The sequence below is a fragment of the Opisthocomus hoazin genome, chromosome 1 (genome assembly GCF_030867145.1).
Source record: "Opisthocomus hoazin isolate bOpiHoa1 chromosome 1, bOpiHoa1.hap1, whole genome shotgun sequence".
NCBI classification, from domain to species: Eukaryota; Metazoa; Chordata; class Aves; order Opisthocomiformes; family Opisthocomidae; genus Opisthocomus; species Opisthocomus hoazin.
In genome coordinates this window covers 30555435-30575547 of record NC_134414.1, presented here as the reverse complement: position 1 = coordinate 30575547, position 20113 = coordinate 30555435, and the positions used below count along the sequence as shown (strand labels likewise).

Sequence of the window (20113 nt, the reverse complement as noted above, 5' to 3'; positions counted from 1 at the left end):
GCCAGATGACATTCGGAAACCCCAACAACTGTTTTCACACCAGGAGTTTTGGCGTCTCCCTGTCCTCAGGCAGGCGCCGGGCGTCCAAGCGCGACCGCTCTCCTCTCCTCTCCTCTCCTCTCCTCTCCTCTCCTCTCCGCCTTCCGCACCGCCGGCGCAACTCCTGCCTCCCGCAGCCGAGAGGCGCCATCGGGGGCAGCCGGGCTCCCTGCTCGGGGTCGGAGGGGAGCCTCCGCCGGCCCCCTGCCCCGGAGAGGCACAGCCACCGCCCCTCTCCCCCGCCCCGGGCCTCGTCCCCCTCAGCACCCACTCTCCCCGGCGACGGGCGCGCCGTGACGTCACGGCCGCGTGCCGCCGGCCCCGCCCGCGGCCGCCTGACCCGGGAGGCGGCGGCGCAGGCGGGCCCGGGCGCGGCGGGGCTCGGCTCGGTGAGCGCGGCCGCGGCCTCAGGTCCTCCTGGGGGCTCCCTGCCGAGCCGGGCGGTGGTGAAGCGGCTTCCTCGCCTAGGGCGGGGTGGGCACCGCAGCGCGGCCGCCACCCGGGGCCGCGTCCCGAAGCGAACGCGGCGCTCCGGTGAGCGGCGGGCGGGGACGGCTGCGTGAGCGGCGGGGAGCCGGGACGCCGGCCCGGCCCGGCCCGGCCCGGCCCGGGCTGGGCCTGGGGCCTGGGGCCTGGGGACGGCGCGGGGGCGGCTGAGGGCGGCCGGGCGGAGCAGGGCCCTGCGCTGCAGGCGGGCCGAGGGGGCACCGGGCGGGCTGCGGTGGCGGGGTGGGGTGTGACCAGGCCAGGCCATGGTAATAAGTAATTGTTGGGGTGTCTCCTTATGGACCTGAGAGCTTACTTGTCCAAATAATTCGGAAAACTCCCTGTATTTTGTCGTATTTTAATAGATTCACCTCAGGCAGTCTGGGCTTGGGTTGTCTGTACGTGGAAAAACGCATTGGCAGTGGTCGGAAATGGGCAGGGGCCGTGCTAATGGATAAGTGTTAAATAGCTGTCGTACGTGGCACTAAATATTCTGTGATGTTGTTGGAATCTTTGGCAGTGGCATAGTGGGTAGTGGTGATGTCCCTGTACCTCAGGGCTGTGAAACACGTAAGTGCCAGACAGCACAGCTGTGTGATGAAGGGAATTGTCTGCCCGGCTGGATTTTCACTTGCCTTTTTAGAGAGAAAGAGCCTAAAAGCTCTGCATGAGATCATGTAATGGAAATTCAGGCCAAGGACTCAGGAGGGAAGTCTATTTATTTGGACAGAAAAAGGCTGGAGATGGCAGGAGTACCGAGAGGAGGAGAGTTAGGCATGCTGGCTGGGTGAATGTAGGTGCTGGCGTACCAGCCTGAGAAGATGGTGTAGGCTGAAATGTCGGAGGATGGGAGTCTGTTGAAGTCTGTAATTTTAAGGGAGTAAAAATTACCGTGTTAGCTAAGATCGCCGACTTCCCCTGTTGCCTGATCTTTGATATTATCTAGCCTTCGGTGCTTAAAAACTACAAGTAGGCCATTGCTTAATGAAAAATTTAAGGGCTACTGTAAACAAACTAATTTAAATAAACTAAAAGCAAAAAACCTGAAGTTTATCAGCTAGTACCTGGCTTCTATTAGTTTAAATCCTTTATAACAGTTGTTCTAATTCAGTTGGTTCTCTAAATTCTTCCAAGTTACTAATACTTTATTGATTGCTCTTTCCCTACAGAAGTAAGACTTAAACAGTTTTGTCTGCATGGTAGTTCTCCTTCATCCTTTTCATCTTTTAAATCAGTGGCTGTTAGAAAAACAGTTATTGTGTAGGAAGAGCTCTTGGATTAAGGGGTTTCTTCTGGTTTTGCCTTTTCCCCCCACGTTTCAAAAATAGTGAGATTGAAAAGAGTGTCCTACCTCTGTCAGTCAGGATATTTAATCCTCTTAATAAGCTTTAGTCTTCATGTTTACCTTCTGGCAGCAGGATGCACCATTGAGCTATATATTTTTTTAATATACATTATTTTTTAGTGAAGTGGGATTTGCTCCTTCAGGGGAAGGGTGGTGAGCCAGATAGTTGAGATGTTAGCTTACAGTGTCAAACTGAACTCAAGTTTCCCTGTTGCACTGTATCCTATTTTGGTCAAGTCACTTAAAACCACAGAGTATATCTGTACTGATAAATGAAAAAGGGCCGAGGCATGAGCTCAAGCATTGGATTGATCTGTGATTATCTGCAGTGCCTGTTAGCTCTTTTCTTAGCTCTGTTTTGGACCAGCATTCTCCAAGACAAATTCCTTTAAATCTTATTTAGCACTAAGTAGTGCAGATCTGGGCCGATCTGTACCAGCCGTAGGACCAAAGGTTGCTTTGCAGCACTCTCATATTCAATAATATAGACTTTGCCATTCATTCCAGCTTTAAAACAGAGGTAAGAAGACTCTGCATTGTACAGAAATTGATTACAAATGAATATGAAAACATGCAGGGCACTTATATACTATATTAAGATCATACACTGAAAATAGTAATGACAGAATCTTCGTTGCACATGATCGGATTACTACTTAAATGTTCTGTTTCAGAGAATATTTCTTCTGTTGTGAGGGAGCTACCCAGTTGGCTTATTTACTTTATACCATCCATTATTTTGTGCTAATTTTAATAATAAGAATTAATTAAATTCGGCTCTTCAGGCTGACTTTTAGTTATCTTGTGTTAAACTTAAAAATCTGTTGTGAATTCCTTCTCCCATTTCCAGGTGCTTTGCCACCCGAGTGCATGGTTTGGTGGTAACTGTACCGTACATAGACTGCAAACTTGGGATTCCTCAATCAGAGATGAGTTCTAACACTCACGCTCTTTTGAACTGCTGAGCCAGCTTTCGTATCTCTGCCATGCACAGCCGTGCACTAATGCCCTGTATACACTGATCGTGCTGACGTCTCTGTTTTCTTACAGACCTTTTTTAGTTCTGATAAAGACTGAGCTTTAGCAAGAACAGTGGTGTTGACAACGTGACCAGCATGCAGTGAATAGCAAAGTAATTCACTATGAAGCTGAAATGTAGCTGTGACTTTAGGATTTTACTTCATGTCTCTTCTTGTTATATACTAACAATCACTAGCAAAAGAATTATTTAAGAACTGTGAAGTGTCTTTGCCTTAGCCCCCCGCAGCAAAAGCAAATCAGAAAACACGGGGCAAAGTAGACGGTGGTGCTGCAATTGTGTTCACACAAATGAATTGTTTACTTAAAGCCTTTAAGAAGCGACTTGTTACAGAATTACTTGCTACAGGCACTGAAAATGTCAAAACGCTAAATTTTGCTCATAAATAAGTAAACTGTGATCTTAGGTCTCTGTCTTTCTCTAAAATGTCTTCTAAACATTTTCTGTGTTTTGGAAACCTACAGTAACTTTTAAATCAGAGTTCTTTACTGTTAAATTGTTTTTGACCTTTATATCATTCTTAAAAGGAGAAATGGATTTTTCATTAGTAAATGCAGGTGTTGACACAAGATGATGCAGTTTGGGATTCTCCAGGTTTTTTTGCTACCAAATAATTTGACTATGCATGTCTCAAATGGTTAGTGTCTAGACGATAAAATTCATGACATGGTCAAGTGTAACTTTCATGTAAGGATCCAGCTGTATTTGCAAACTTGTTAGAGTCTTTCCAGTTACTTTCATTATAATTGCTTGCTGTTGTGCTGGTCAGAAGCATGCTTCTAACTTCTAAACTTAATGTCCTTCGTGGTTATTAAATACACAATGTTTATGCCAGTGTTGTTGTTCAGCTTAAATCAAAGATGTCGAGCCTGTTGGCAGCAAGTGACTGCAGTGAACCAGAAGAATTTCCTCCATCCCAAGATTTGTTTTTCTGCTACGTGGTGGGGAATGGGCGGCGAGCCTGGTGGCTGGAGTCGCTGCTGATCCACTCCACGTGAGCTGTCCTCGCGAGCCATCCCTGTCGTGTTCCTAGGTGTGTCTGTCGTGGGACTGAAATCGCGCATCTCTTCTTTTGCATGAAATTGGATTCTGTCGCATTGTAAAAATACAGATGCGTTCCAGATTACATGGCACTTCTGTCAGGTGACTGCAGATGCTTCAGTCACATAAGTGCTATCTGCATTTTGATCATAAAGGATGTGGGCACAGTAGAGGACAGTATTCTATCTTTGCCTCTTGAAAATCTTTTCATGACCTACACTTCTTAAGTTTTCTCTGTTTTTGTTGGAGTAGAGGAAGGATATTTTCCAGATTTTTATATATATATATATATATATATATTTTACCTTACTAATAGTTGACTGACACAAGAAGAGATAAATAAATGTAGGTACTATTTCAGGTTTCTATTAAAAGTTTGGAATTCAGTAGTTCTTTTCTTTTTCCCTGTTTTACTTTTTTCTTTTCATTCAGTATATTTCTGGAGACTAATCCAATGGTTAATCTGTTGGTTTATTGGCCTTTGGTTTATTGGCTTGATAAGCCAAACTTACCTCTCTGTAGGGAAAAGTAATTGATTCACCTGAAAAAAATCAATAACCTTCTGCACTCCTCTTCCTGTACTGATGCAGCTTTCTTGAATGGGGTTTGGTGTTGTGTGAGGTCTCACCAACGCTGTGTACAGTGCCATTAATGCTTCTGTATGTGTAATGGAAGTATTTTTATTTTTGCTCTTTGGATTTTACTTGCCCCCGTGTTTTTCTGTAGTTTGCTGTCATTGTGATTATAGAATCATAGAATCATAGAAAGTTTTGGGTCGGAAGGGACCCCTAGAGGTCATCTAGTCCAACCCCCCTGCAGCGAGCAGGGACACCGCTAACTAGATCAGGTTGCTCAGAGCCCTGTCCAACCTGGTCTTGAATGTTTCCAGGGATGGGGCCTCCACTACCTCTCTGGGCAACCCGTTCCAGTGTTTCACAACCCTCATTGTAAAGAATTTCTTCCTTATATCCAGCCTAAACCTACCCTGTTTTAGTTTAAAACCATTACCCCTCGTCCTGTCACTGCTGTCTCTACTAAAAAGATTGTCCCCATCTTTCCTATAGGCTCCCTTTAAGTACTGAAATGCTGCAATCAGGTCTCGCCGCAGCCTTTTCTTCTCCAGGCTGAACAAGCCCAACTCTCTCAGCCTGTCCTCATAGGAGAGGTGCTCCAGCCCTCGAATCATATCTCTAGATTTTTCTCCTTTCTTCCATCCAGCTTACAGCAGAGAGTCATTGTTTTTCTTGAAAATGTGTGCTCTTTCATTTTTATATAGTATTCCATTTTTGTTGTCCACAACCATTATTCTCTTCCAGTATAATAACCTGATTTTTCTGACTTGACAATGCCTCAACACTGTCAGCAAAAAAACTTCACTGGAATATTTTACATTGTGTGTTGTAAATGCTATCTTAGGCCAAGAATGATTTGTATTAGCTGCATTTGGCCAAGACTGAAGACCTGCACTCAGTTAAAACAGCAATTTTACGCATTTTAAAGTTCAAATAAACCTATTGGATTCTTTTCTGCTTTTCAGTTGTTGAAATATACATCAGGCAGTTTGAGGAATGCATTCCAAAGTAGACAGAGAACCTGCAACCTTTTATACATATTGGTACCGCAAGTTTTTATCACCTGGGAGCAAGGAGGGGAAAACACCAGATGTCTTTCTCACTTTATAAACACTGTAAAGGAAATAAGTACTTCCCTGTTTTCATTTCGTAAAACATGGCTTTAACTGTTCAAAAGTTTCTCTTCCCAGTTCTGTGTGTTGATGTTAGTTGAAGCTGATCAAGATTTATTTAAATCTGTTGAGTGCTTTCCCTTAAATTATTCATATGAAAATATACTGAGTTTGTAAGTTCAGCCTTTACTTAGAGACAAAATGTTAACTGAATCTTAGAGATTATTTTGGAAATATTATCAAAGATAAAGTTAGATTTTTACATTATTTATTTACTCCTCTCTTTGCTGCTGATCTTAATACTTTTTAAGATGCAAGGTTTAATATCAGAAGAATATGGACATACCTGATGTTAACTTTTAAGAAATACGTGTCTGTGATGTAACTAGAGGTGATGGTTATAAATTCCTTGCTGTCCTGGGATCGCATGTTCCAAATCTTAAGGTTATTAGGAGATAACCGTAACATATCAGACACTGTACCAAGCAGCTAGATAGCTTTCTGCTAATACGTGCAATGTGGTCATCATTAGAAACTATTTACAAGGCATTTTATTCTAAGGTAAACATTGTTTGGCTTCATCTATGAATACTCTTAATAATTTTTATTCCAATTTGCAGTAATGGAACCGCTGCAGGATCCGGTTATGCAAGAAGATGCAAATATTAAAGCTATTAATGAAGAGTACAGGAAAGCCTTTATTTTTATCAATAAAGGACTGAATACAGATGAACTGGGTCAGAAAGAAGAGGCAAGAAGTTATTATAAGCAAGGGCTTGACCACTTGGTCCGAGGAGTTAGCATTCCATCGCAGGGTCCGACACGCGTGGGGTCTCAGTGGGAGTCTGCCAGGCAAATGCAGCAGAAGATGAGGGAGACCCTCCAAAACGTTCGCGCTCGACTCGGAATTCTGGAACAAAACAGCCCACCCGTACAAGCAAGTCCTGCTGCTATGGATGCCCCTGCTGGTGTGCCCAGGTTGTACCCATCCATTCCTTCCAAAGAAAAGCCAGAAAGACCCCCAGCTCCTGATTCTCTCTTTGTACCAAGTCAGCCACCTGCAACAGATGGAAGTGTCGCAGCTGTGAGCCAGGGGCAAATTGCAGCTATGAGTCCGTCATCTGCAAAACCTCTTTGTCTGCCAAATGAAGCACCTCCTGCCTATACTCCTCAAGCTACCAACGGCCATTTTACTGTGTCTTACGGCACAGACTCTGGGGAGTTTTCTTCTGTAGGCGAGGACTACTACAGTAAGTGTACTCAGCCACCCCCCCTTGAGAACCTGGGAGTGGATGCAGATGAGCTGATCTTGATTCCCCAAGGAGTACAGATATTCTTTGTGACTCCTGACGGGCAGGTTAGTGCTCCTTCGTATCCTGGATATCTACGCATTGTGAAGTTCTTGGATGCAGATAGCGGCACGGCCCAGAATCGTCCACCTGCGTTTCTTCAGGTAACAGGAAAATAATTTTCTCTTTTAATTAAATTTCAAGAGCTGTTATAAAACTTTAAAAGGCAGTCTTGTTAAGTTCTTGCTCTTCTGAGCCTAAATCTGGGTGATAATATGAAGGATGTTACAGCTGTTGGAAAAATACACACTTTTATGACTTTTTCTGTGAAAATCATCTCTGTGTTTTCCCAGGGTTGTCAGGTGCTGACTGTTCTGGTGAATACCATTTTCTAAAGGAGCTGACTTTTCATTTCATAAAATTAAATTCCCTTTCTTCACATAGAGAAGACCTGTTGATTCACCTGTTGTAACATGTCAGTGTAAAACAAGGTTGTGCGCTACCCGCTTCGTCTTAACTAGTGATAAGGTATTGCATTCTGGACAACTGATAACTTGGAGTTTGTGGGGCTGTGTTAATCCAGACTCTGAAATAAAGAAGATGCGTTGTTTGGATTTTCTCAGTCCGTGCTTGCTTCATGTGAGTGAGCATGTTCTGTAATGTACATTGTGTTTCTGGTCTGGCTTCTGACTTTGGATCTCCTTGTTGCTGCTAAGATTGGCTGTTGGAAGTCTCATCAGCGAAGGGGGAACTTGGAGGAACAAACAAAAACTGATTCCTGATTTTGGATCTGCTGGTTCACCTCCGCCTGCGTTAGCAGTCTTCAACAGTCGGCCAGCAACAGCCATATGTTCCCTTTATCCTACCATATAAACCTCTCCGGAGATCTGCAGGAGGTTACAAGCGCTGTCAGTCCTGACTTGTTTGGCAGTGCTTTTCATCTGCTTCCACCCTGGGCCTCAAGGCTAGACTTCACTTAAGAGGCTACCAGCCTGAATCATAGTTCTGTGGAAATTAGTATTTTCTCTACATTAATTGGAACTAATCAAGAATGATATTTCTACAGTCGTGGGATTTTTGTTTTGGCGTTTCTTTCTTTTTTTTTTTTTTTCCAGGGTATCATAAGGCTTTTTTATTTTTCTTACTAAACTTTATGGAAAACTGAGTTTGTGGTGCTTATCAGTACATTCTGCCTACCTTTCTTTTTAAAAGAATCCTTTAATTCCCTTTCTGTACGTCTCTTTTTCTAGGTTTGTGACTGGTTGTATCCTCTGATGTGTAACCAGTCTCCTGTTCTGTGCTGCAATACTGGAGTCTACATGTTCCCTGACACCATGTCCCAGATACCAGGGTCCTACGTGGGCGTAGTGTTGTCTTCAGAGCTTCCAGCAGCTGACAGAGAGCTGTTTGAGGATCTCTTAAAACAGATGTCTGACCTTCGAATCCAGGTAAATTCCTGGGCTGCCTTTTATAAGGCAATAAGGAAGGATCAAAATGATTGATATATTCTCCCATTTACATTTAATTGTGTAAAACTGCAAAGTTCTGTGTCTTGCTTGTTAAGCTCACCAGCGAGAAATAGATGATGTAGCCAAGGTTAAGCAACCGAATAATGAAACTGTAGGCTCTATGAGGTGGGAGGAGAAAAATTTTAAAATACTAAACTGTAAGCACAGAGAGGAATTGGAGACCATTTTGTGTATTTTCACTCTTTTTCCAAAAGAGAACATAGGACCCAAAATGAAATTTTCTGTTCAGGAGAAAGCAGGTTTTTTCCTCTGTGTGCACATGCATGTGCTCTCTGTGTAGTTTTGATGGTACTATTCATGCAATATGGTGCCCAAATGTGTTTATAGTTCAAAAATATTAAGCTGCTTCGGAGAAGACCTGTGAAAATAGTGTGTATGTCGAAAATCTGCCTTCAAATGTGATCTCAAAATACATAAATCTAGTGCTTTACTGCAGTAAGATGTTAACAGATAGAGAAAATTGTTAGACTATGGGTTTTTTCTAAGGTGCAATAAGATACAGTGACTGGAAACAAGGTGAAGTATGTTACTGTAGGGGCACCATTTCAGGAAAAAGGGTAATCAATAACTACTTAAATGCTCATAGCAAGACTATATCTTTTCATGAAGGACAGAATCTCGTTGAATCACAAAGATTTGAATGCAGTGATGATGAAGGATCAGTTTGCAGCATCCCGTGTGCGTGGAGTGCTGTTACGTTACAAATCCTGTTGAGTTCAGCAGGGAATTTCACTAGCACAGGAGGCCACGGATTTTTACTTAAAAGGGAAGTGCGCTACAGAATTACGTGATACTTCAGTGCAGGATTTACTGGATAAAATTCTGTAATCTTTCCTGTGTAGAAAGTCATAGTTCAAATTGGGTATCTCATTAGTTCCTTGTTGTCATAAAATTCCATGTTTTTGTTAATGTTCCCTCATACAATGTCACAGGTGCCAGGATCCCATGAGAGAGTAGGGTTATCTTCAGAGCTCACAGCAACTGAGAGCGTGCATTTTGAAGATAAATTTAAACAGATGTCTGGCCACAAAGTCCAGGTAAATTCCAGGACAGTGATTCCAAAATTCTATAGAAAAAAAAGAAGTCACTGAAATACATGTTAGAACTGCTGAGATTCCAGACTTGATTGACACCAGCAATGTATGCTGTGCCCTGTTGGCATTTTTTTTGGTTGGTTTTTTGTTTGTTTGTTTGGGATTTTTTGTTCAGAGCTGATTCAGTTACTGCAGGCTACCACATTTTGCAAATCAGCAGATCTCTGGAGTTTTAAAAACTGTGATATGGCACAAATATTTCAAAGCCGTGTCTGATGGCCGTTTAATGTGTCTGTTTCATATAGTACTCATGAGGATCTAATTAACAACTATATTTAATGTAATTGTAGTATTGATTTACCTGTCTTAGTAGAGAATCCATTTCTGCTCCTTAGTATAATCCTTAGAAGTCTCATTGACTGTTTTCTACATAGTGACCTGAACTGTGGTGTCACTAAATTATATCTGGAACATAGCTTGGGTTTTTTAATGGGATTTTTTTTTTTGTTTGCTTTTTTAGCTATAGCTGTGTATTAAGGTTATTTCTCCTGCCCAGCCCACAAAATATTTTGGTCACATGCTAAAGACCTTTCTTAAATATGAGTTTTTGCACTGCTGTCAAGCAGTAGTTGATGATACAGTACATGGCAGTATACTTGTTAACCTTCTAAGTCTGAATCTACTCTTTTCTGTTAATCTTGGTTTTGATTTGTTTTGCTGAAACAGTCATCTTTGTGCAATATCCTGCTTTTATTTCCAGTAAATCTTTCAGGGCAATCTAAGAATTCCATATCATATCAAATACTGTTCTATATTCTGTTCTGCTCATAGGTTTCATCTATGAATGCTTTCACTTAGACTCTTCTAGACTAAAAAAAAAAGGTGTTTTTCTTTCAATCCATCATTAACTAGCAGTGTTTACAATCACTGAAATGTTGGGCTTTTTTTACTGTTATATTGAAAAAGTCCTAAACATAGAATGTTAATAAAAACCTAAATCTATTACAGAAAGCAAAAAAATTGTAATTAAAGTTTAATTATACATTGTCTGTGAACTGTGCAAAGTGATGTTACACTTGTTAGAAACACTGACCAGGCTGTGGTGGTGGTTGGTGTGTTTGAACAATTAATGTTTGCTCCAGAAACCGTAGTGTTTGACACGAAATCGCAAACAACCCATCCACCCGCCTTTAAATGGGGAGCAGTATCATGCACAGCTTGATGTGTTCCTTGGCGGTGCCAATCTGCAAAAGTATGGACAGCACATAGAATGAATAATCTCCTTTATTTTTGAATTTGGGAGAGAAGGAGGAGGAGCAAAACAATCAGAACAGCTGCATTCTTTTAGTGCAGCTGGATTCTCCAATGAAAGACTGCAGTTCCCATACCGAATAACAACAGAGTTGACTTCCCTCTGAGAAGATTAAAATTATGGTGGCCAGGTCTCTTACATTTTTTGCTAGTTGACTTGGACTGCTAGTCTTCCCTACTTGGCTATTGACCATATGGCTGTGTGGGCAAGAAGATCTTTCCATTGTATTTGGAGGAAGAAAGTGTACAGAAAATGCTGAGCTGTCTGCTAAGCTTTTTTGAATGCATAGCGTTTCTGTGCAACAGTACTTGAATCACAAATTTCCCTGGAGTTTCTGTACACTTACCCAAGGAATACACAACATTAGTGTTATTTGATAATGGATCCGTATGATCTAAACCATCTAAAACAGAAATCCTGATAATTGGTTGAGAAATGGACTCTCAGATGTTTACTTTCACTTGTTAGCCTTCAGAAGCCTCTAGTGATGCAGTTAACTTGCCTCAGACTGTGCGTATCCAACCACGACCTGAAGGAGCAGAAAATCAGAAAGAGTTGCCAGAATGGAGCGAGAAAGTTGCCCATGGAATCTTGTCAGGTACTGCTGTAATAAGAGGATTGTGTTGAATATAAATCTCTGTGAGTAACATTTAAACAGTATTTTCACGTAAATGCATGTGTGCTGGTAGAAGCTGTGTGGTCAGGAGGAGTTGTTTACCAGTTCCAGCTGTGATCATCTAAAGGATACTTTGATGAGCTTTATCAAAACAGTGCAGAATTTCAGTCCGTTGCCAGCAGCCTTGTTCATTGCAAATAGGTTAGTCTCCTGATTTGAGTGTATGTTAGCGTATCGCCCATGTGACTCAGACTGCTGTGATAGAACAATTTTAGTCCTGTATAAGCAGTTATATTAAAGCAGGCGTCTGTTGTGATTTCTGCAGATAAACATTTTCTTCCCTCTGAGAACCTTTGTAATGTACTAATGACCACCCGCTGATTGTAATAAATACGAATCTGCTGGGGGCTGGAGGGTTGGGTTGTACATTTTCAGAACGTTAATAGCATTGAGATGTGCGGTTCTGTCACTTCTGACCCAGCTGGGGCTTGGATATCTGTTAAAAAAATGAGTACCTGCATTAAGCTGACATTTGCATGAGGGCTGGCTGTATTAAACTTAAGTGAACTGGAAAAAAAGTGGGTGGTGTAGGAGCAGAAAGCATTACAAGAATTCATGCTGGCCTGTTCAGGGAAGAGTATAACGGCAGGCTGTGTCATCAGGAATGTTTCTGAAGTCAGTGTTGCGGAGGCAGAGGAGGGAAAGCGGTAGGAATCATAGTCTGTAAAATTGTACATTCTAAGAAAACCAATTTTTGCCTTGAAGGTGCATCTTGGGTAAGCTGGGGCCTAATAAAAGGAGCAGAATATACTGGTAAAGCTATCCACAAAGGAGCGTCTAAACTGAGAGAACACATTCAACCAGAAGAAAAACCTCTGGAAGTCAACCCAACTGTAGCAAAGGGGCTGCATGTAGCAAAACAGGCTACTGGAGGAGCTGTGAAAGTCAGCCAGTTCTTAGGTAAAAATTGCCATCTCACAGTATATTATATTTTTGCTTTAAATAATAAATATTCTGTAAAATGAGAGCTCGTTTCTCTAGCCAGTGAAGTAGAGGAGGGACTGACCTGATGAGATCCAGTGATCAGTAGTTCGTGCCTAGTTATCTCCTGCAAGAGATGTGCTTTCGGACAAATACTTATTATATGGCCTTGAGGCATCTTTTTATTTCCTAAAAGAATAGTCTGTACAGTCTTACGTTTGGCATGTTTTTCTAAGTTTTAGAAGTTAATTCAAAAAGGTCTCTCTTTCTTCTTAAGCTGATAACCGTGTATTTTAGAAGCTGTACTGTCACTGGTTACTAACATACACGTTGTGCAACTAGACAATGTGTGTGTGTGTTAAATTTGCACACCTGAAACAAATCTATTAGACGATGTATAAACTTCCAGACAGAAATGGCTTGGTGTTCAGAGGAGCTTGGTAACCCTAGCAGCACTCAGTGACTTCATTATGTTGTTTATTTGCTTTAATGTTTATATTCAGTGTCTAGTGACTCATGCAAGTTTAAAAGCAAATTATGCTGGATGTTGTAAAAATACTTTGAAGAGCATAAGACAAGTCAGGAAAGAAACACAGCTTGTTCTGTATCTGCAAGTTGAGGGTAACAAAGCAATGGAAACAGAGTGTGTGACGTATATGTATTTCTTGTAAAGGGCTTTTTAGCCGTAGGTCCAACCTTATTTGTTTCTTAGGACCTGAAGCTGTACAGAATCTGAAAAATAAGGTTGCTTCTCTATCAGTTGGGTACTTAAGCGTGGCTTGAAGCCTGTCTTTCAAATAAGCTTAGTTAAATAGAAGCAACGCTTAAGACTTCAGTGAAGCTTACTTTTAATTGGGAGTGAGGACTTTTAAAGATGTTCTTACTAAATAATCTGCATACTGTTGTTTTATGGCAGTTGAGGGAGTGTGTTCTATAGCAAGCTATGTCGGAAAGGAGCTGGCTCCACATGTGAAGAAGCATGGCAGCAAATTAGTTCCAGAATCCCTTAAGAAAGATAAAGATGGCAAATCCACTTTTGATGGTGCTTTGGTGGTAGCAGCAAGTGGAGTTCAAGGTAATAAAAATTCCTTACTCTTTTTTAATTGTGTACTTTTCAGTGCTATTAACTGAAACAAGCTGTTCTTCTTTACAGGGTTTTCAACGGTGTGGCAAGGTTTAGAAAGTGCAGCGAAGTGCATTGCTAAAAGTGTTTCAACTGAGACTGTAAAAACTGTCAAATACAAGTAAGTTATGTTTTTATTTGTTTCATCTTCTACAACATACTGTCATTGTGTTTGGATACTGGCAAAAAAAGCTTATGGAAGTGCAGGGAAGCTGACTGAAATACCTGCCTTTCTCTAATTACGCAGCACATGATAAGCTGCTAAGTGCACGGTAATGGGCGTCTCCTGTGCTTAAAAATATGAAATGAGTAAATGTTTGTGGTAAGTATTTTTTAGCTCTCTTCTAGAAGTATTACAGCTTCAGGCTATGCTACGAATAATGTTCAGATTTGTATCTTTGCTCTACAGTATAATGTCATTATGAAAGTAGCTGCTGGTTTAAACCTCTCAGCTCTGATCCTGAATTGATGTAAACTTAGCTAAATTTGAAGAAAGATGGAAGAACTTCAGCTGTCAGCAGGTCTGACTAAAGCGAGATGGTATAAAAAAGAAAAGTGTGTAAGGAAACCTGAGGCATAAAAAGCAATAATAGGATAGCCTTGACTTGCAAAATAAAGATGTTCTTAGAAAAAGATAACGGCGGAATAGGATAGTAACATTTGGGATTAAGAGAGGTTACTAAGATGGTGGAAAGAACAAAGGTGAGTGCAGGTACTGGAAGATGCTGTGGAGAATAAGGGCATATATTGAAATAACTGCAAAACGTGTGAAATGCACCCCTCAAAGTGTAGTAATAGGTATACCAGAAAGTGAAGAGTAAGCAAAAGCATGTAGGTTAAAGGGAATTGGTGATAAGTGTGGCAGGAGAGCTGTTAAAAAGGATTGCTGGAAGTGCATACAGGCTACTGGCAGAAGGTAACAAGGTAAGCATCAGCCTACAGTATTAAGTGGATTGGTGTTCAGGGTTGTGTTGTGATGCATTTCAAATAGGAGGCGAGATAGTGGTGCTTTATTATGTTTGTTTTCAGTAGGAATGTCAAGGTATTGTACTCGTTTCACATAAATTCACATTCATGTTTTTGCTTTAGATATAAAAATGGAAAGTGTGATCAGCAGTCAACAGCCACCAAGTGAAAAACAATAAGTAATTAAATTGTACAGTTAATTACAATACAGTTCAAAATATTTGATAGTTGATCTTTAGAATCTATATAAATGTACAAAAATTCTACATAACATCTCTTTTGGAAGCTGTTTTTTGTTTCAGTGACAAAGATTTCTGACACTCAAAATACTTCAGTAAATGAGCTAAATTCCACTTAATGGAAACAAAGCTAAAGGAGCATCATCACAGTGTTTCTAAATCAATAAAAAAATCAGCTAAAACTGATCTGTGATACCTTTGTGGATGGAATTACAAAGAGATGCTCATCGCATGTGTATGCTGATCAGAATTGGGGGAAAGCAAGTGTAGCCCACCTGTTTGGTTTAAAAGAAAGCTACAAATGATCCGAGACAATTATCAAATATTGATCTGTTATCAAATATTAAGAAATTGTTAGTCTAACTGTATTGGATAAGCTGCAGTCTTACTTTAAATGAAGTTACCTGTTTTACTGATGCTATATAAGGCTGGCTTATGATGTTCCTGAGGTGAAAATCATTAATCAAATTGACAAATACTGCACTTCTGCTGTGATATTAATTCTGTGATCTGAAAATTAGATGTTGGTGATTCAAGGCTGTTAATCTATCAGAGAACTAAAACCAAAAAAGCACTAACTCTTTTTATTCAGTTGCATTCTTGGTGCCAGCCATTACGCCGTGGCTGCTGTACTGACAATACGATAGATTTTTGGATTCTTTGATAGTGTGTGCTTCTCTCTAGCCTTATTTTGAGGTCCTCGGAGAATCTCTGGTCATAAGAAGCACAGGGAAAGGCAACTCTGTTAACTGCTGGGATTCTGACGCTGGCAGAAATACTTCCCTTTGTCCTGGTTTGTCTGATTCCAGTGCTCTCCGGGGAAATGTCTGGCTGCCCAGAACAGCTGGAGTTACTGCTCTCGCTATACTGCTGTGCTCCTTCAGTGTGCTCTCGCTGCTGGTGTAGATGTGTACCTTTCTTCACACTTGAGTAATTAACGTGAGACTGCTGATTTGTCACCTAGCACATAAACAAGCTGGACCCACAGCCCAGTGGAGAGACCAGAGGTTTTATCTTGGTAGTTTTCACCGAGTCCTCAAGATAGCTTTGAGCCTTTTGGGGGTTTGTGTAACTTTTTCTCCCTGCCCCCCCCCCCCTTCCCTTTTGCAACTGTATTGATTCCAGGTTACTTCACATAAGTTTTCACTGCACAATGAATTTTTTTTTTGTAGGGGCCTTAGTGCCACCAACATAAGAGCGTAGCTGTGTCAGCAATTCTTTGTACCCAGCAGACCTGTTAGACTGTCTGGGTTAACGTGCTTTGGGGCACAGTGGTGTGCTAACCTCAGTGAGTCTACTTTTGGGAGTTGGAACTAACATGTCGGTGTGTTGCTGCTACACCAGACGTAGTATCGTATTATACCATGTAGACGCAGGCAGAGGTGATACAGGACAAGTACTAAGCAAGCACTGTTCTGGCAGCGGTGGTACCAGCTGAGAAAAAATACGCCTGAGGTGATTCCAGTCCCTTTTTCTGTAAGAGGCTGAACAGTGTTTGCCCTCTTTCCTCCTCAGTGCTGCCCCCCGTGCTACGGTCTGAGAAGGTTTAGCAGCTGCAGGGGTCTAGCTGCGATGACTTAAGTGGGGCAATAGAAGCTACTAGGAGTTTTATCTAAGAATTTGGGTGAAAATGTACTTATAGGCTATTGCACACAACTCCCCGCCTCCACCCCCCTTCTTATGGCTCTATAGATAAGCTTTCTGCTCTTCTCTTCAAAACTTGAGGGGAAAGAGGGAGAAAGGCAAAGGGTTTTTTGAGGATATTGGTATCTTGAAAGAGTAATCTGTCTGATAGAGGAACAGCCCTTACTCAAATGGCTTGGTAATTTCTAATTTTATTAGTAATTACCAATTAGAAATTACAATAATAATTACAGATTATTATTACAAATAATTACAAAATAGAAATTATTGTGGTAATTATTAATTTTATATTATGGTATATATCATATATACCATATATATTATATTATGGTATATATTATTATGGTAATTATTAATTTTATTTATTTAATCAGGTGTGTGCTTATTGTTTATTCTTGGTAACCCTTAAAATTTTGCTTTCAAAAGAATTCTGATGAGAATAATACTAAGTAAACATGTCTACAAAACTGCTGTCTTTCTTAAGGTATGGAGATGATGCTGGCTGTGCTACAGACAACGCTATGAATTCTGCAATCAATGTTGGTGTGACAGCATTTAACATTGACCACATCGGTATCAAAGCTGTTGTAAAGAGAACTGCAAAGGAAACTGGCCATGCTGTGTTAGATGAATATAAAGTACTGGATAATGAAAAGAAGGATAAAAAGTGAAAGCAATGAAAAATTTCTCAAAGCCTTACACTAGAGATCAAACTTCCTATTTAGAAGCCACTGCACTGCTAATCTGCAATTTAACACAAATCACACTGTACTTTTCAAGCAACTGTAGGGAGGCTGTTTGTAGGAGAAAGAGAGAGTTGTCTGAACTCCTTGTTCTGTATTGAACAAGGGTTTAAACAACTGGATCGGGGCTTTGGATAACTGGAAGGATATGAGTTTGCAGTTAATAAACTTGCCTCTGTAAGCACTTTTCCAAAATATGGAATAGATTAATGTAGAAATACTACTGTGAATATTTTTTATAATACTTTATATTTGTAAAGAAGGTGGTGATACAGAAAAAATAGGATTACTAATTCTGGAACAGATAGGACTTCTAGTTTTGTTTTTTTGACTGTCTTTAAGAGTTAGTTTTACTAAAACAGCCTTGTCTTACTAAATATGCACTACTGAAATCAACTTTGTTTTGTTGTTTTGTAGAGAATTTCCCTTTTCAGCTACCAAACAGCTAATCTTATCCAAAGTTCATGTTAGAAGAAATGAAAGGTGAACCTCGAGTAACTAGGTATTTATTCCCTTTAAAACTATTTTTTTTTCCATCCAGCATATAAGCAAACCAAAGAGATCAAGCATTTCTTCTGAAAGAGGGTATTTGCAACTCTAGAAAAATGTATTCTCCCATTGACTCCGTAAGGAATATACAAAGATCCTTTGAAATTGAGATTTTTATGTAGAGAAGAAAAGTATGTTTTTGCATAAATGAAAGTATTTTTCTTAAAAACGTTCTACAGAAGACACTAGGAACTTCTACGCATTCTGTATTTTTCAACCACTCCAGAAAGATGCAGAGTATGTATCATGGCCTCCTAATGGAAGACATTGTGTATTTGCTTCAACAAGTAGTTCTATCAGTCAGCATCTTTATTCCATTAATTAAATTCATAGTTGCACAAGGTATGTCTTGAAAGGGTGTGAAGACAAGCCCTTTTAATAGATGTGTGTGGAATGGAATAGACACTACTGTGTAGGTTTTTCATCCTGTTCCTAGTGCAGTGTGAAGTAAGTCCATACATAGAACCCTTGAGATGCTTTTACACTGCTATTTAACAGTTACTGATTTTTAAAGCTGCTATACATTGTAATATCAGCTGGACCTGCAGCAAAGAGAACACCATCAATTTATGTCTTATCTCCACTTCATGTAAATTGAGAAAATAATAGTAAATGGTTCTTAGAAAATAATACTTGCATCAGATTGAAAAAACACAGTAACAAATAATGTCTACTAGAATGGGAATAGGTGCACATCTTGTGGTAGCTACTGTAGGTGTGCACTTGGGGTTAGAAATGTGAAACAAAGGATCTAACCACTGGAAGTGTAACTTTGATTTATGGAAATAAAGATGAAATTGAAGTCGGTTAATCTGTGCTTGACTTTTTTATGATGTGAAGCTACTGTACAGATCAGTGAGTGGAAAGACTAGGACTTCTGAAGTACTGAAACAACAGTATTGGGGTATGGCTACAGTAGAAACAAGCTCATCAATTAGAGCTTAAAATATTTCAGACTAAAAAGATCCCTCAAAAGTATACGGCAACAATTCCTGTTCCTACAGTCTGTCACTTGCCTGTAATCAACTTAAGGCTACTAGAGACTTCACACTAGCAAAAGCATTTTTGTTGTTACGAACTGCACTTACAATAGGGACGTATGTATTTGTATCTTCCTTCTCCCTCCCATTTTGGTTTTGCATACAGCTCGTGCCCTTTAGTTTCATCTATAAACCATCAGAACAACAAGTTGTATTAAAACAACAGTTAAGAAGAAAGTGTTAGTCTTCAAGAGACCAAACTGTAGCATACTGATGGCATTTAAATCTTTATTGCCTCAGTACCAGGCGAGCATTGTTGTCCTGTTCAGCACGCTGTTGTTCTCTTCACATCTACTCAGTCTTTCAAATTTGTGTCAAAGTAGATTAAAGCTAATTTTTTTAATAATGCTTACCCCATTTTACAGTTTTTCATGTGATACATCCATGATGTTCCTTTTTGCACTGGCTGTTGAACTTACCCTGCTTCAGCTGTCACTACTGGGGCCCTGGGCGGCAAATCCATAGTTTTCCCCCCAGTTCCTCTCCTATGTGCAGCAGCCTTCTCTCAGCTCTCCCTTTTATCCAGTACACACACTAAGCTCCCCAAGCCTCATACCTTAGGTTTGTTTTCTATTCCCAGTTTGGTTTTGTTTCTCCTTTGAACACTGAACATCTTTTGATGTATGGCAGTCCTAGAAGTAGTCTTACTAATGCTGTTTACTGAGTGAACTGCTACCCCATTCCTACTTCCAAATTAATTTATTCAAAGTCTTTTCTGCTACAATATTAGTCTCAAATCTTGTCTTGAGAAGATTGCTTTTAATGACCTCGAAGTCATTCTGAGCTACTGCTGTGTCTGGCATCTTCATCATTCCGTAGGTATAAACTGCTGCTCTTACCCCAAGTCTAAACCCCTGTATTTGAACGGATTCCTCTGGATTCCGAGGGTGGGTTGGTCGGTTGGTTTAGTGCTGATTTAAAGCCACTTTAGGATTGTCTATTTCGTAACATTCCCTGACAAACTAAATCTGTAATTCTTTAAAAAAGAATTTGTAAAACTACCACTAAAACATGCTGACCAGCTCACCACATAGCTGACCACCTCTCCAAAAGTCCCAGACTATAGAGGTCTATAGTCCACCCTCCTCAGATCAGATCCAGCTGGAGCACAGTACTCTGTGCCAGTTCTGCTCATGGTTTGATTATCTCCAAGGATGGAGACTTTACAGCCTCTCTGGGCAACCTCTGCCAGGTTTGACTCTGGTAAAGGTAAGTATTTCTCCCTTACATTGAGCCAAAATTTTTTATATGCGCTCAAGTGCATTGCTGCTTATGCTTCCCCAGCACGCACTGGAGAAGAGTCTGGCTTCTCTGTCTGCTCTGCACCCTCCTCTTACGTAGCTGTTGACAGCACCAAGATCTCCTCATGCCTTCTCTTCTCCAGGCTGAACGTAGGCCACGTGTGCCAGCCCCT

General features: G+C 40.7%; 1 protein-coding gene across 6 annotated transcripts; it reads left to right on the top strand.

Annotated features, from left to right (window-relative positions):
- Positions 1–377: 377 nt before the first annotated feature.
- On the top strand, positions 378–18464 carry SPART (spartin). 6 transcript variants are annotated; one of them, XM_075420457.1, is made up of 10 exons: positions 381–573; positions 3758–3942; positions 6255–7087; positions 8174–8371; positions 9385–9489; positions 11267–11396; positions 12180–12374; positions 13312–13470; positions 13549–13639; positions 16852–18464. In XM_075420457.1, exons 3-10 carry the CDS (start codon positions 6257–6259, stop codon positions 17036–17038), a joined length of 1896 nt encoding a protein of 631 aa, XP_075276572.1. In that variant the 5' UTR covers positions 381–573; positions 3758–3942; positions 6255–6256; the 3' UTR covers positions 17039–18464. The 6 variants fall into 6 exon arrangements, with proteins under 6 accessions (XP_075276581.1, XP_075276572.1, XP_075276600.1 ...); XM_075420485.1 differs by lacking the exon at positions 3758–3942 and adding an exon at positions 14608–14663 and having other exon boundaries at positions 16852–16937; XM_075420466.1 differs by lacking the exon at positions 3758–3942 and having other exon boundaries at positions 378–428.
- Positions 18465–20113: the final 1649 nt, after the last annotated feature.

Excerpts from the sequence above, each read along its gene's own strand:
- SPART (XM_075420466.1), top strand. The coding sequence starts at position 6,257 with ATGGAACCGCTGCAGGATCCGGTTATGCAAGAAGATGCAAATATTAAA. Across the intron at positions 12,375-13,311 it reads GAAAGTCAGCCAGTTCTTAG|TTGAGGGAGTGTGTTCTATA; the intron begins GTAAAAATTGCC and ends GTTTTATGGCAG. Across the intron at positions 13,640-16,851 it reads GTAAAAACTGTCAAATACAA|GTATGGAGATGATGCTGGCT; the intron begins GTAAGTTATGTT and ends GTCTTTCTTAAG.